This window comes from Eptesicus fuscus, chromosome 6, assembly GCF_027574615.1.
Source record: "Eptesicus fuscus isolate TK198812 chromosome 6, DD_ASM_mEF_20220401, whole genome shotgun sequence".
NCBI lineage: Eukaryota > Metazoa > Chordata > Mammalia > Chiroptera > Vespertilionidae > Eptesicus > Eptesicus fuscus.
The window spans coordinates 7312641-7328565 of record NC_072478.1 but is presented as its reverse complement, the minus strand read 5'-3'; the positions used below and the strand labels follow the sequence as shown (position 1 = coordinate 7328565).

Below are 15925 nucleotides of genomic sequence, written 5' to 3'. Positions count from 1 at the left end.
CTCCCATGGGCGCAAGCATCTCACCTGTTATTATCATGTGCGCCAGGGAAAACTGTGTGAGGGGTGACCTCTCCCCTCCCCTCCCCCAATAACAGCTCCTGTGTCTCCCTGGGCTACAGATGAATATGCAGCCAGCCACACCGTGGACTGCAAGCTGGGGAGCTGGAGAGCCGCTCCCTGAGATCTTGGATCAGTCCCTTTCCCTTTCTGGTCCCCCCTCCCCCGTCAGCAGAACCGTAACGCTTACCTCCGTCGTCAGAATCCCTTCTGGGCCCTGTCAGACCCGGCCACGCGAGGTCCCAGGGCGCAGCTGCTTCGCTGCGCGCGCCACCTCAAAATACCAGGAGATTCCGCGTTCTCTTTCCTGGTGGGGTGTGGGGAGAAAAATGGGGGCGTCACCACCTGTTTCCCAATCTTAACCTTCAGATACGTGGCTGCACCCTGGACGCCCACTCAGCCGCTGTCCCCAGGGCCGGCCGTTCCCAGCCCAGCCCATCTCCGTCGGCTGAGCTGCTCGGGCAGCCCGGATCCCAGCGGACCAGCAAGGCGCGGCTTGTAGGGCCGGCCTCGGAAGAACTGGCAAAGAGATGGATGGGAGGGAGCGGCAGCCGGCCACCAGGAAGGCAAGGGACAGAGCGCGAGACACAGCAGAAGCAGGAGCGAAAGCGGGACAGCGCGTCCCACGGTGAGCGCAGGGCGCGCAGGGCTCCAAACGCAAGGCGCGGCCCGGGAGCTCGGAGAGGATGATTGCCGACCACGCCGTCCAGGTTGGTCGGCAGGCGTTAGTTCCCTCCCCATCATCACCCCCACCCCCACCCACCCCCCGCATCTGACAGCAATTCCTGAACACTGGGTGCATCCAGCGCACCCTGCGCATCCCGCGGCCGCGGGAGGGGCCAGCGCCTTCGTAGCGCCAGTTCCCAGAGCCCCGCCCGCCCCCAGCCCGGCCCTCCCTGCCCCGCCCCGGCCAGGGCCCCGGCGGGCGCCCCCCGCGGCGCTGCCCCGCCCCCGCCGTCCCGCGCTGCCTTGGGCCGGGGCCCGCCGCCCCGCCGCCGGCCCACCTGGCGCAGCGCCGCCCTCGGAGCCCGCACACCCGCGAGCACCCGCGCACCCCGCACACCCTGTGGCCGCAAGAAGACCCAGCGCCGCCGCCCGCCAGCTTCCAGGGCCCCGGCCCGCCTGGCGCCCGCGCTCTGCCTCCCCGCGATGGCCCCGCTTGGGTACTTCTTATTCCTCTACGGCGTGAAGCAGGCGTTGGGCAGCTACCCGATCTGGTGGTGAGTGAGCCTTTCTCGCGTTCGCCGCGGCCTCTGTGCGCCCCCCGCCGCCATCCCCTCGGGCAGGGCCCGCAGTGGCCCGGAGCCCGCGCCCTACCCCTTCGATTCCGCGGGCCGTGGGCACCCGGCTGTTTCCCGGGGCGGCCTCTTTTGACCTGTTCGGGCCAGGGCTGGGATGCGGGTGGCGGAGCTTCCGGGGACATTGATCCCCGGGCCAAGAGGGGCCCCGGCGAGAGACGAGGCGAACAGTGGGCTGGAGAGAGGCGGGAAAGGGGTCCGCACAGATGTCACGAACGTCTGGGCAGCCTGAGCCCAAAGGAAGCGGGGAGGGCGAGCTGGGAGAGAGAAATTCGCCAGAGATTTTTCTTAAGGACCGTGTCTCGCTCACACACACACACACACACACACACACACACACCTTAAAACAAAGTCGTTGAGACAAGACCGAACAGCTCGGGGCAGCGCAGTTACGTAAAGACAGCAGTGGGGACTGGCCAGGAGCGGCAGGCGCAGTGGGGCCAGTGCCAGGCGCTCCGTGCCTCCCTCCGCTCTCCCGGCGGCGAGAGCGTCCCGAGGGGCCCTGTCTGTGAGCCGTCTGCCTGGACTCCCATCGCCGGAAGGAGTGGCCGAGAGGTGCAGAGGGAGTGAGCATCGAGTTTGAGGTTTCCTGGGTGAGAGGCCCTGGACCCCACCTCGGAGAAGGCTAGGGCGCTCTGTCCTCGGCCCCAGACAAGGCACATCCCTGTGAGACCGACCTAAACCTGGTCATGGAAGTGCAGACGAACGGAGGGGAGGATCCCGAGAGTTCACAGCACACGTGGGGGAGGACGCTCAGGCTTACTCTCCCTCCTGGCATCTGGTTAGGCCGGGCCTTCACCGCCAGGGTCGCCCCAAGCCCCCTGCGGGGAAAGCGGGCGCCGAGGGGCCGGGCGCGCCGTTGGAAGAGACCCAGAGTCGGAGAGAAGCCTCCCCACACACTTGCGCGCTCTGCACACACCCTCCCAGGAACCCTCTCCGACGGCTTGCCTGGAATTATAATAATTACGCCGAGGGGAAGGGGGAGACCCAGCGAGCCCAAGTACATCTAATCCGATAATAATTTTTCTCTTCGAGATTGTTCAGGAGTGGGGGCGCCCGGGGTGGGAACGACGGTCCAGGCGCAGCCAGGCGGGGCGGAGCGGAAGGGTGGATGGGGCGGGTCCGGGGGCCTGGGATGGGCGGTAGAGCGGCGGGGATGCGCCTGGGAGACCCCCGTGCGCCCCGCACCCGCGTGTCACCTGCAGCTCCGGTGCCCCCCGAGCGCGGGCTGCGGCGAGCGTGCCTCCGTCGCGGGGACACTGACGCTTGCCCCACCAGCCGTGGGGGGAGCCAGGGAGCGCGTCCAGAGGGCCCGCGGCCGCCAGCTCCCTCGCCGGCTTCTAATTAGAACCGCCGCTGCATTCCTGGGCGCAGGAGGAAGCGCCTTCACCCTCGCGCTCCTCTCGTAAAGAAGGGCCCTGTCACCCGCCTCTTGCCTGCCCCACGCAGTGAGAGCTTCGTCCTGTTGAGCCCGCGGGACCGTAGCCTTGCCCCCACCCCCACCCCCACACACACAACACACGTGCGTCGCTCTTTTCACCTGGGCCATGTGTGTCCTGTCCAAATGGACCCTAACCTGGCCTTCTCCAGATCAACGCAGGGGGTCCTCTCCCCCAGGAGCTACCACTAGGCACCCACCCAAGCAAGAGTGCAGGGCAGCCTGTGGCCCGCGAGGGTAGGGGTGTCATGGAACCCCACTTTGTTTGCACACTCAGTGATTCTCTGTTTTCCTGAGAAGAAGTGTATCGGGTGGACACAACCTCAGGGCTCCTGGGGACCACTGATCCCCCCTCCTCCTCTCTGCTCCCAGGCCAGCTGGATACAGGAGGGGTGCTGTCTCCCCACAGGGCACACAAGCAGAACAGAGAAGGGCTCATGAAAAGATGGGGGTGACAGCAGGAAAAGCCTCTATCTTCAGCCCCACCTGTCCCCAGCTCCCACAGGTGGCTCCTCCCTTCTCCTGCCCGCAGCCCACAAGGGGGCCTGAGGGACCCTCCCTTTATAGCTTCTCACCTTCACGCCCAGCCTCCCTAATTGGCGGTTCTGTTTCACCCTTCCTGCCCAAAAGGAAGTTCCTGTCCTATTCCTTCTCCCCACCCCAGCGGCTCACATGTAAAAGTGAAAGTGATGGGGACTTCCTCACCTGAGAAATAGCCAGGAAACAGCCCAAGTCGGGAGTAATTAGGCTTTTGAAGTTGGTGTGGCTCTTGGTGGGGGGGGGGGGGGGGGGTGAGGGGAGGAGGAGAGAGAGGAGCAGCAGCAGCCTGTGGGGGCCTGGAGGGCACAGCCTCCCCGGGACCATCTCAGAGTGTTGTTCAATGCCGGAGGCCCCAGGTCCAAAGGTGAAATGGTCCTGAGAGCAGAACGCTGAGAGCTGGGAGCCCTGCAGGAGCATGTGCTCCTGTGACAGGTGAAGGTGGGAGCCCAGAGAAGGGAGGGGCCTGGACACCTGACACCTCTGGCCAGTGCTCCCTCCCCTCACCAGGCTGCGTTCCTAAAGAACCAGAGTTAAGTGGAGGCCCCCTGGGAACACAGGAGAGGCATCGAGTCTAGGGGACACAGAGCCCTGTAGAGAGCGCCCCCCCCCCTCCCGTGGGCAAGGTGATCCCTGTTGTGCTTTGGCCGCCTTCCTTCCACTTCCCACCCCCCAGTAGCATAGCCAGGGCCCTGGAGACCATCTTCTGCCTCCATCCTCACCCTCCTGCCCTCCAGGCCAATCCCACCCTTACTTCTCAGAGCTACTGCCCTGATTTCACCTGCACAGGCAGCCTGCCCCCACCCCTTTCCCTGTAGGGACCCCCTTCCAGCTGCCTGGCCCTTCACTAGCCCCTGCTGGACTGCAGGCTCCCCAGCACAGAGGCCATGCCCTGGAGCAGATGGCCCCCCAGCTGAGCCGTGCAGTGTGGCTGAGTCCAGCCTTCTCCCACTCTTCGGCCTCTCATCTTCCTCCCCAGACCCCGCCAGGCCCTGCCACTCCTGGGCATGTAGGCACCAGCCAAGAGCATGTGTCCAGCCCTCCCGCTCCTTCTAGCCCCCAAGGAAGGCCATCACCTGCCCTCACCTTCTGAAACCCCCTCTGTGATGGCCCTCCCTCATTCTGGCCCCACAGGCTCCTGGCACACGGGTCTTCTCATTCTGAGGGTGAGACATAGGCCTCCCTCAGTGGGCCTCACTGTTTATGGGGTGAATATGCATGTTGAGTTCAGGAGCAGGTGAAGGAGAGTTGTGGAGGCGTTGCCCAGGGCCCTCAGCCTCACAGCTTGGGCAAGGAGGGGGAGGAGAGGAGGAGAAGGGCTGGGCAAGACTCAGGCTTCTTAGACAGCAGGGCCAAGTGGGCAAGATTCTGGAACTGCCCTGCCTCTGTGAGCTGCATCCATGTGCCCTCCCAGGGTGGCCCTGCCCGCTGTCTCTCTCCAATCCTTCCTTCTCTCTCTCTCTCTCTCTCTCTCTCTCTCTCTCTCTCTGTCTCTCTCTCTCTCCCACCCCTCCCCCGCCTCTGTCTGTCTCTGCACCCCATGCTGGTGATGGTGGTAGCTAGCTTATAAAGCTAGAGAAATCCCGGCGCCAGCTGACACCCCCAGTGCTGCAGGACCGTGGGGCACTAGGAACAGTGTTCTGCACAGAACCACCAACGGACATCCTTGTCCTGAGGGGCAATGTCAGAAATGGCCACAGACAGAATCCATGTGGCCAGAACACTGGTTCATACAACACCAAGTCAGCTCTCCCTCATCTTGACCCCTCACAAACCCACTGGCATCCGACCCTCTGACTTAGCCACCTAAGCACTCAGGCCTCTATCTGGGGCCTGGGTGTGGCAGCTTCTCCCAGATTGGCTGCCCTCCATTTTGCTGGGCTTGTTATCAATTTTTATGAAGTGGTTTTCTGTTTTATTTGCATAAACTTGCTAGAATCCTTTGTGTCAGGAGAACAGGATGGATGCATAGAGGAGGAGCAGTCTCGGAGAGGCTGCAAATTATACTCTTCATGGCGGGTACCCTGTGCAGGTCTCCAGCCTCAGGATGGAAGCGCCTGGTCCTGCCCTCAGGTGAGGCCCAGGACAGACAAGCAGGGCCGGGATGTACCACCTGTCCATGGAAGTGTCAGTTATCGGAGAGGGCGGTCCACAGGTTGTCCATGAAGAAATGAGAACAGAAATTAAAAATACGTGTGCAGGGCCCTAGCTGGTTTGGCTCAGTGGAGAGAGTATCGGCCTATGGCCTACGGACTGAAAGGTCCCGGGTTCGATTCTGATCAAGGGCACAAGCCCGGGTTGCGGGCTCGATCCCCAGTAGGGGGCGCGCAGGAGGCACCCAATCAATGATTCTCTCTCATCATTGATGTTTCTCTCTTCCTCTCCCTTCCTCTCTCTCTAAAAATCAATAAAAATATTTTTAAAAAATACGTGTGGAGCTGCCGGTGTGGCCCAGTGGTTGAGCATCTCCACCCATGAACCAGGAAGTCACAGTTTGATTCCCCTCAGGGCACATGCCCAGGTTTCGGGCTCAATCCCCAGTAGGGGGCATGCAGGAGGCAGCTGATGATCATTGAGATTTCTATCTCTCCTCCCTTCCTTTCTCTGAAATCAATAAAAACCTTTTTTTTTTTTTTAATGTGCATGGGTCCTGGCAGTGCCTGCACTGCCGCATTTCCAGGTATTTTATAATGGATTGGGAGTTTAAAAAGAAAACTCAAAATGCAAGCTGTTCTCTAGCGAGTTTGAAAAGCGTCTGTCTGCCTGGAGCCCAGAGTCCCCTGCAGCAGGCAGCCCCAGGGACAAACGCCCTTTTGCTTCACCACCCAGCTCTGCATTTGGATTTTTGAACCAAATGTGAGGCCTCGTATTTGCCCTCTTTAAGGGTGGTTGGAGGGCTAAGAAGTGTTTGGAGCCCACACTGCTGCGTGGGGCCTGAGAGGTGGGGGCCAGAAGCTGCAGGGCGCCAGGAGGTGGATTTTGGCTCCGAGTGGGAAAGGACCCCTGAATCTGAGAGCAGTCCCAGTGCTGGTGCTGGGAGGCGGTGGGCTGCCCATCCCTGGAGGCGTGGAAAGGGACAGCCTGCTGCCGCGTGGGCCCGTGGACACCTGGTGCTCACCACTGCCGCTGACAGCCCTCCTGGTCATTTCCCCAAACGCCACCAGTGCAGTCTGCAGTCTGAGTAGCTTGTTTGTGTCCGACAGGCACTATACTGAGCCCATCTTGCAGAGAAGCCCCGGCACAGACAGCAGACAGCCTGCCTGGCGCACCCACGCTGGGTTGGACATGAGCTGACTGGGTCTCAGGTTGCGGGGAAAGAGACCCCAGCCGGGCTGCCTGCGCCCAGTTCAATCTCCCTCCCTTTGTGAAATGGTCACAGGACTGTCCCTGCATCACCGCAGTGAAATCCCATGAGGGGATGGATTCATTCTTCCTCCCTTTTCACCCTGTACCCCTGAAATTGCTGGTAAGGTTTTGTTGAATGAACAAATGAATGAATGAACCAGTGGAATCTTCCCCATGAAAAGCAAGCCACATGAGGTGGCCTGAGCCGAGGGACATGAGGACATAGCTGAATGTTTTTACAGCACCCTCTGAGCTCCCCATTCTGGGGCTGGGTGCCCATGACTCACTGGGGAGCGCTACCTCGGTCTCCCTCCAAGCCTCCACAGGTGACACCCTGGAGGTGTTTAATGCTTTGGCGCTTCCACATTCCTTCCCAGACAAAAACGTGCCGCCGCTGCCGCCCAGGGAAGCGGGCAAATGCTTGGCCGCAGGCACTCGAGCTTCTGCCCACCTGCTGGGACTTGCTCAAAGTATGTGTCAGTAATGCTTTCTGGCCCGGTGGGTCGGGAGTGCTGGGAGGGCTACAGGCAGGGTCATGCACTGGGCAGGGAGGGGTGGGTCCGGGGACCCCTCTCCCATTGGCCCTCCCCAGGGAGAAGGTGCTCAGGCTCTGAGGGCAGGGTCTCCCAAGTGCAAGAGAGCGAGAGGAGGCGTGCTGCCTCCCCTGGGGTCCCCTTGGTGTGCAGAACCTGGAGGTTCTCCCTCAGGCAGGTCTGCCCCCATGAGGGAGCCTCGGCTCCTTGTGGCTCTTAAACAGTTCCACCCAGAGGAGCCGAGCCCGTCCATCAAGCTAGGCAGCCATCAACCCTCAGGGCAGCCAGCCACACGTGGGGCCTCCGACCTCAGGACAGGACCCTCTTCCTCCTGTGGAAAGGCTCTGGTCTTAGAAGACAGCAATTCCGACAGGACAGCTGCTCTGGAGGCCTCGTGCGTCCTCAAGGAGGAGGCCCCTGGACAAACCAGGACCCTTCTTGCCAGAGACCCCACATGGTGGACAGCAGAGGCCACTGGACCTCCTTGCTCTCCGGGACCTAGGCAGAGCTCTGTGCCTGCTCTGCGCCTGCTCTGCGCCCTCAAAGGACAAGAGAAGGCACGGCTTTGCCCTCTGGGAGAGGCACCTCATGGCCCAGACCTGGGAGGCCGTGCAGAAAGGTGGAGAACCTCACTGGGACAAGCAAGCAGACAGCGGGCCGGGGCACAGGGTGCTTCCTGGGAGAGGTGGCCTAGTGATGTGGGGCGGAATGTGCCCTAGGGCCGCCAAGGTACAAGGACCCACGTCCCTGTCCCCACCGCTCACCTCCCTCTGGGAGCCTCAGATAAAACGAGGCCCACATCCTGCCCTCCAGGCCCACCCGAGGCCCCGCCTACAGAGCCCGCAACATGCTCACCTGAGATCCTGCCGCCCATCCAGACCCGCCTGGACAGTGCCCAGGGCCAGCCTCTCTGCCTGGGAATGTATGCCTCTGCCCAGAGCCTCTTCTGTCCTCTGGCCCCTCCACAAAATCATGGTAAAGTCCACACGGTGAGGGCCACCAGCCAGACTGGGTTCTGGACAGCCTGCTCCCCTGCATGTCACAGCCAGTGCCGCCTCTGTTCCCAGTAAGACAGTCTGGCAAGGCGCCCAGCCTCTGCAGTGTCTGTTCAACAGGAGTGAGCGCGGAAGGAGGGAGGGAAACCACCAGCGCTAGCGCGGCCGGCCGTGGTGCACGTGGCCCCAGCCACAAGCGGAACGGAGCCTAGGGGCCACTTCGCACGTGGTGTGTTCTGGGCTGAAGGTGACACCCCCACCTTGGAAAAAAGACAGGTTTGCCATCTCACCGACTTAATGCTGCCGGTTCCTTTCATTTCCCTCACACGTTTCTCCTGGTTGTAAGAACTGCAGGGAGCAGCTTGCGCTCTGCGTTTTAAGGCTTGCCTCGTCCGTTGAGCATTTTTGGAATCTCTGGGCCTTCTGAGTGATGGTGTAGCAGTTACTCAGGTCTGCGGAGTGGAGGTGCCATGTCTGACTGTGGGCCCTTTCTGCTGTGTGGTCACTCCTGCAGGAAGGCTCTCTCCTGACCTGGGATCCAGGATAAAGGCTCGGAACTCGGGGGGGTGGGGGGGGGAGCGGGGGAAGGAAGAGTGACGCATCTGGGGGCGCATTCAGTGTGGGACACTGATTTTGAGAGGCCTGTGGGACATCAGGGTGTGATGTCCAGCTGGACAGCTAAAATTCTGCTAAGGTGTGGGCACCTCCTGGGATGCCATCCTGCACCTCAGGGTTGGCAGAGGAAAGGAAATGCAGGGGTGAATCACGTGGCCAGGAGCAAGTAGAGGAAATGGGTGAAGCGAGGGCAGGTGGCCTTCAGCCCTCTCCCCAGGATGGGCAGGCCCTCATGTCCCTGTGGTTCCCGGGACCACAATCCCAGGGGCCATCAGGGCAGGGCTGGCCAACCCCCAAGGTGGCCATCGGCTGAAACATCCTTTTGTAGCAAAGGCCACGAGGAGGAGGAAATACGTGGTACCCCTGAGGCAGGGTCAAGACCTTGCTGTGACCTGGATTAAAAAAGGGGTAATAGATTTCAGGGTCCCACCGGCAGTGCTCACCTGGACAGTCATTTCTCCTGTGAGTGACCCCAGTTGGCATTCCTGTGCAGCGCGTCAGGGGCTCAGGGGAGACTGGAGGACTAACCTGCCGCCCAGGCTCCAGGTGAGAGCTCAGCGTGGGCTCCGGGGTTGACTGAGGCCCCTCCCCAGAGCCCCTCTCATTCCTGCTGGACAGAGACTCCAGTTTGTCTCCTCAGGCTGGGGAGCAGGCTGTCACTTCCCGCCAGGCATCGCTCTTCCCATGACATGGCTTCAGAACATTCACCACTGGCTCCGCCTCCTCCTGTTGGTGCCTCTGAGGGGACATGTGGGCCTGGCCCTGGTCACCTGCTCATCTCTGGTTCTGGGTCACTGGGCTGGAGGGAAGTGAATGGCCGCCTCGTGAAGATGGATGGGGCTGTAGGGGGTAAGGGGTCAGGTCTGGTCCCACTCCTGACCTGGATCAGATGCTGCCTTCCTGGGTCTGACTGAACCCACACTCTCAAAGGTGGCATTGGACATACCCAGAAGCCTTGGGGTCCGGAAGCAGAAACCAGAGGGAAACCCTGGCTGCCAGACCCAAGGGTTTGGACTTGAAGAGGCCTCTCAAGGGGTCTCCTTGCCAACAGGGAGGCGTTGCAACCCCAGACTCAGAGCTGGACACACCCTCAGTGACCCAGAATCAGAACCCCTTTCCCAGGGCAAGTTTCTGAGTCAGCAGGTTCAGGGAACTTGAGTTTCTAACAGGTCCTGTGGTGGGCACGCTGTCAAGTCAGGGGCCACCCTGGGAGGACCCAGCGCTCACCCAGCCACCTGGTGTGTCAGCTGGGGAAACCAAAGCACAAAAGGGTCCCTAGCTGCAGGCAAAGTCAACCAGCCAGGGGACGGGCAGGGGCCACCACACGGCTCCCGCCCTTATGACGGTTCCATGATGGAAATGGGCCATATGAGTGTAGTGGTGGCTGGTGGGTTTTGTTTACTAATATGATGTACACCGTACTCATTGTCTGGACTACATGTCCGTGTCCTCCAAATCCACATGTTGAAGCTCTGACCCCAATGAGATATGTTAGGAGATAGGATCACTGTCCTGAGAGGAGAGGAAGAGGCCAGAACTCGTTCTCTCTGCCAGATGAGGACATGGTGAGAAGGCAGCTCTCTGTTGGCCAGTGTCTTCCTCTGAGCCATGGCCTCCCAGTACAGAGGGTCCTGGGAGCCACCTCCATAGTTTGTGCAGGTTGAAGGGAGTCACATAGTGGGCCGGGCTGAGGTGACAGTGGCAGGGCAGGTGGGCCAAGTCAGGGGTTGGGCAGTGGCTAACTGCAGGCAGAGGCCCGAGCAATGCCAGGGGTTTGGAAGGAAGCAGTAACCGCCCTCCGAGAGAGAGGGGCACCGGGCCGTGGGGAGAGGTGGTGCTGGCTGAGGTGGGGAGCTGGAAGAGCTATCTGAAGATCTTGGTGACTGGCTGGTTAAGCCGCGCTGGCATGAACCCTCAAGCTGCACACGGAAGGCCTATCAGCCCATGAGGTTCTGTCTCAGGGTCGGAGAGAGAAGCGCCTGTGAGCAGAGGAGGAGTCAGGGTACACCAGTCTGCACCGTGTGACACGTGGCCAGACTCAGTGCTTCAGGTGGCACCCATTCATTAGTTCACGCTCTGCAGGTCAGAAGCGGGGTGGCTTGTCTGGGTTTCTCGCTCAGGGTCTCATGACGCCAAAATCAAAGTGGCCAGTCTGGGAAGAACATGCTCCCAACCTCACCTGGCCGTCAAACTCAGGAGCTTGTGGTGAGGGGACCCGGTCTCCATGTACTGGCAGCTGTCGGTCTGGTGGCTTGTAGCTCCTAAGGGCCACTTTCTGGCCCTGCCATCTCGGAGCCTCAGCAGCTCCAGGGGCGCTGACTTCACCCCCAGCTGGAGGCTGTGCTGTGAAAACAACTCATGGTGGGCCCTGATTGACGTCTGCTCTCCACCACAGGTCCTGCCGATACAGCTATTGCTTTTTTTTTTTTTTTAATATATTTTATTGATTTTTTACAGAGAGGAAGAGAGAGGGACAGAGAGTTAGAAACATCGATGAGAGAGAAACATCGATCAGCTGCCTCTTGCACACCCCCTAGGGGATGTGCCTGCAACCAAGGTACATGCCCCTGACCGGAATTGAACCTGGGACCCTTGAGTCCGCAGGCCGACGGTCTATCCACTGAGCCAAACTGGTTTCGGCAGCGATACAGCTATTGTGATCTGCTATCTATCTCAGTCTGGGCAGCGGGGTGGGGGCTCTTGGGGTCACATTAGAGTCTGGGCTCAGTAGGTGGTGAGGCAGGGGGAGCCACACCCTGCCCTCCCACAGCACGCAACCCCCCACAAACACTCGGAGCAGCCTCAGTGCCAGCCCCTGGGACAGGAGATGGTACCTCTATCTGTACCCACCGCGGACCGCACTTGGGCTCACCTTCAGCCATGAACACGGTGCAAACTGCAGCACTGTTGGCAGTTTCTGAGCCCAAGTCACCCGAAGAAAGCAGACACGTTCATCTCAGACGGCGGTGCGGCCAGAGAGCACAGAACGCACTGGCACTCTCAGCCCAGGCGTCGGCTCAACAAAGAGACACGCTCGCTCCCGAATCACAGGCTTGTGCTGCGGCTGCAGCCAGTCTGCTGCTTCCTCATCACTGCGTCTTCTCTGGTTCAAGGTGAATTCTTCCACCCATTCCCACGCTTGTCCACTCCCCCTCGTGCTCACATCTTGTATTAGGGGCACGTTTGTCAGGATGGAGAGCCCGTGGCCGACGTCACCAGTCTCTGTGGATGTTTTTTTCCTGCCCCGTCCCATTCTGTGCTGCCTCTAGTCCTTAGGAGAGGCCAGTGCATGGGAGTCCCAGGAGACTGAGCCCCAGACAGCCACTGCTGCAGGTGAAGGCTGCTCCCCACCTTCCCATCCAGCCCTCAGCCCCAGCCCAGAGCCTCCCATTCCACCTGGAAGTGTGTGTGTGTGGGGGGGGGGGGGGGGAAGGGAGTTATAGACCCTGGTTTCCAAGTCTTGATTGCCTAGGGACATCTACTTTCTCCTCGGTGAGAAATCTGGGTCCTGGGTATGTGCAGTGTGGATGCTTTCCCAGCTTCATTGAGATTCAGGTGACACACGGCATTGTGTGAGGTTCAGGTGTGCCGTGCAAAGATTTGATAATGTAGATGTTGTGAAATGATACGCTCACATAAGGTTAGTGAATGTATTTGGATTTTTTTATATGATTTTGTAATGGCTCAATTTATCCTTCAAGACCTAGCCAACATTTGGTGGCCCAATTAGCCCTCTCGGCCCACCCCTCCCCTCCTCCTGCTCAACACCCCCTGCCCTTGTAGAAAGGGACACCCCCAAGCACCACCTCCACCCCCACCCCCACCCCCGCTCTATCCCCTGCTCTCAGTCTTCCTCAGACAGGGTCTGCATCGCCCAGACCCCCTTGGTCACCTGGTTCTTGAGCAGAAAAACCTTCCTGGAGGTAATTCAAGAAATGCAAGGGGTGGGAGAGGGATCCTGCTGGGGTTGGTGGAGGCTGGAGCAGCTGGAGCGGCATCTGGGCTGGCGGCCATTGGCACCCTGGCCTCACTCAGGGAGGTGACGAGCCCGGGCCTGCCCAGAGGAGAGCCCGGAGGAGGCAGGTGGGAGCTGATTTAGCACCCCCAGAAATGAACTGGGGAGAGGCTACTAACTTGAGAGACCCTCTCTTTCCGCTAGAGCAGAGTCCTGGGATGTGAAGGAAGCAGGGTGGGCCCAATCTTTCTGCCCTGGCCCTGGCTTGCAGGAAAGAAGGAAGATGGGAAGGGCCGAGGTGGTGCAGGCTCTGTGGGAGGTGTGGGAGCAGTGGGGTTCTGGGGTGAGTGCCTTGCCCCTCCTGTACCCCCACACAGAATACATCCCGGCCTCACATCTGGCAGGGGCCAGCACCTTGAGACTGGCAAGGACAGAGAGATGGAGTCCTCTTGTCTTTCTGTCTGAGATTCTAAGTCAACATCGACGTGAATTTTCCTTCTAGTGAGAGACGGGGTCCCCGACAGGAGGCCCGTGGAAGCTGCTGAGGAAGCCGGAGCCACCGCGGCTCCTCTCCCCACCTGGCTTCCTGATGGACAATCAGCCAGCCACACGGCTCCCGGGGCCTCTCACCTGCATCTCGCCATCGCTGCAGAGAGTGTCGCCCCCACCCCTGGTGCTGTGGTTTCCGGTCAATCCCACTAGTGCCCAGTGAGGGTGGGCACGAAGCCTGGTGGATATGCCACAAAGAGGATTTGGGTCCCTAGTCCTTGGTGTGGAGCCCCCAGCACCTGCTTCTTGCCAGGTGGGGTCAGAAGTGGGGACACCACGCTTCAGAAACAGACGCAAACCTCAGTCTGGGGCAGGCAGAGCCATTCACACAGAGTCTACACAGGCTGCGCAGTCCCTGGGGCCGGCACGAGGCATATGGTAGCTGGGTGTCGTAAAAACTGACTGCGCGGACTGGACAGGAAGTGGAGGTGGCGAGGAGAAGCAGGGTTCTGGGCACGGCACATTCTCTTTACGGTTCTCTGTGTCCGAGGTGGCCAAGAGAGGCAGGGGGTGTGCAGGTTAGCTACAGACTGTCTCCCACCACTGCCTCCTCTTGCCCACCCAGCCCTGCCCTGTCCTGGAGCCAGGCCAGGCCCACTTCTCAGCCTGGAGGCCTCACCCTAACCAACGGATTGCTTCCGAGGGCAGACAGCTGACCTCAGGGCATCCTGCCATCTGTCCACTTGGTCCTGGCTTGTCCATCGGGAAGCCACGTGCCAGGTTGGCACAGGGGTCTCAGGGGAATAGTGGAGACAGCCCATCCATGCAGGGCAAGGGTGCAGGAGAGCCAGGAGCGGGTGACAGGAGGCTTCCGAGACCAAACCGTTAGGTGAGAGCAGAGGGCTGGCTTTTCTGGAAACTTTGGGGTCCTGGGACTACGAGGCAGTTGAGAGTCAGGCCTGGCCCAGTGCTCGGCATTCACTGGGGTTCACAGCAAGTGAATGAATGAGCCAGCCCCGCCGTTGCACACCACACCAGGGAGACAGATTCAGATGGAGGTGAGGGGAGGCCTGTGGTGTCTGGCATGAAGTCATGGCTGGTTTGTGGCTTTCGAGCAAATAATGGACAAGATGGGGAGTACTCTGGAACATCAGGGTGGGGACATACAAGGGACCAGAAGTCTGGTTTGGAAGTACTGGGTTCCGGGACCCGGGGGCCGGCACCTATGGGAAGGAAGCTCGGCTTCAATGGGACATCTGACTGCAGGGCGGGTTGGCACGCTTGGAGAAGACAGGGTTGACCCCTGAGAAATGCACATGATCTGGAGGAAGGGAGGGTGCCCAGGAATGGTGGGAACACACAGGCTGTTGAGGGGTTTGGGCAGGAGGGCATGGGCTGACAGGACGTCATACAGGTGAAACCCTGCATTCAGGACTTCCAAGGAGAAGTTGCCCCCTCTCCAGCCTCCATCTGCAGCTGGTGAAGTAAATAAGATGGAACTGCATACATGCTGCCTGCCGAGGGGCAAGGAGCAGGGTCTGCAGGGGAGAGAGGGTGCTCTGTGTGGCAGTCGGGGTGAGTGGGAGAAAGCCCTGGGCAGGAGACGGAGGGAGTGTGTAGGGAGGCTGGTGTGGCCGTGGTGCAGGGCCCCATGGGGTGAGAGGAAGGAGCCGGAGAAATCCAGACCCTAGCAGGACTGTGCAATGAGGAAATGTTCTCTGAGCCAACCAGGCGGCAGGCGCTCAGGAGCTCAAGGGCACGGGCTTCGTGCCTCAGGCCAGGAGGAGGCCTGGAAGATTGTGGAGACTGGAGTAGGAACCATGATAGGGTCTGATTCCTACTTCAGAGAGCAGGTTTGTTTCTGTCCCCGGTTGCTCTCCTCAGGGCTGGATGGAACTGAGTTACTTGGAGTAGGACTCACCAAGTACAAGTATCATAACGTGGGTCTGAGGGACACAGAAGCCTTGCCCCATCTTCTTGGGGCTCAGCCCTCCCAGGGGAGAGGAGGTGCTGAATAAGAAGACGCCCCAGGAGTTCTGGCTGAGGCATTAATAAAGCTGCCGTTTCCTCCGTCTCACCAAACAAGGAAGGAGAAACAGGCCTTCCCACCTGGACCCCAGCTAGCCAGCTCCCAGATAAGCAAGGACCCAGGGGCTGCTCTGGACCTGGGCCGGGGACGCCCCGCACCACACAGTCCAGAATAAGGAGGGACTGGGCTCCCTGAGGAGGAAGAGGACAGAGCATGCACAGCCCCGGCCTGAGTGAGCGTGGGTACCTCTGTGCTAAGAGACAGCCGATCATTGACGCTGATGGTGCGTTCAGAAGCCATGGGTGTTGGCTCCCTAGAATCTCCCACCCAGCGGTGCTCCTGGATCTGGGACCTCCCCCACCAACCTGAAGATCTCCACAGCCCTTTCCCAGACACCCTGCAGGCCCTCTGTGATACCGGCAGCTGATGGAAGAGCGGAGTGCACAGCCTGGCACCATTCACACCAGCATGAAGGAGGTACCGAGATGCAGAGCTCTGCCTGTGAGTGCCACCAACACGCCCACGGGCAGCCGGACCTTAGGGCACCCGCTGCAGAGATGGACAATCCACAGGCGCCAGACAGTGGGGCACCCACTACTGAAATGGCTGCGTCCACAGATGGCAGGACCACAGG

The 15925-nt window shown here is 60.4% G+C and overlaps 1 protein-coding gene across 1 annotated transcript in view; it reads left to right on the top strand.

Moving 5' to 3' along the window:
* The first annotated feature begins 1108 nt into the window (after positions 1–1108).
* WNT3A (Wnt family member 3A) overlaps positions 1109–15925 on the top strand; it is a 54720-nt gene continuing 39903 nt past the window's right edge. The window contains exon 1 of the mRNA XM_008151412.3: positions 1109–1277. Coding sequence (XP_008149634.1) covers positions 1207–1277 — 71 coding nt within the window. The 5' untranslated portion in view covers positions 1109–1206. The remainder of the gene's footprint in view (positions 1278–15925) is intronic.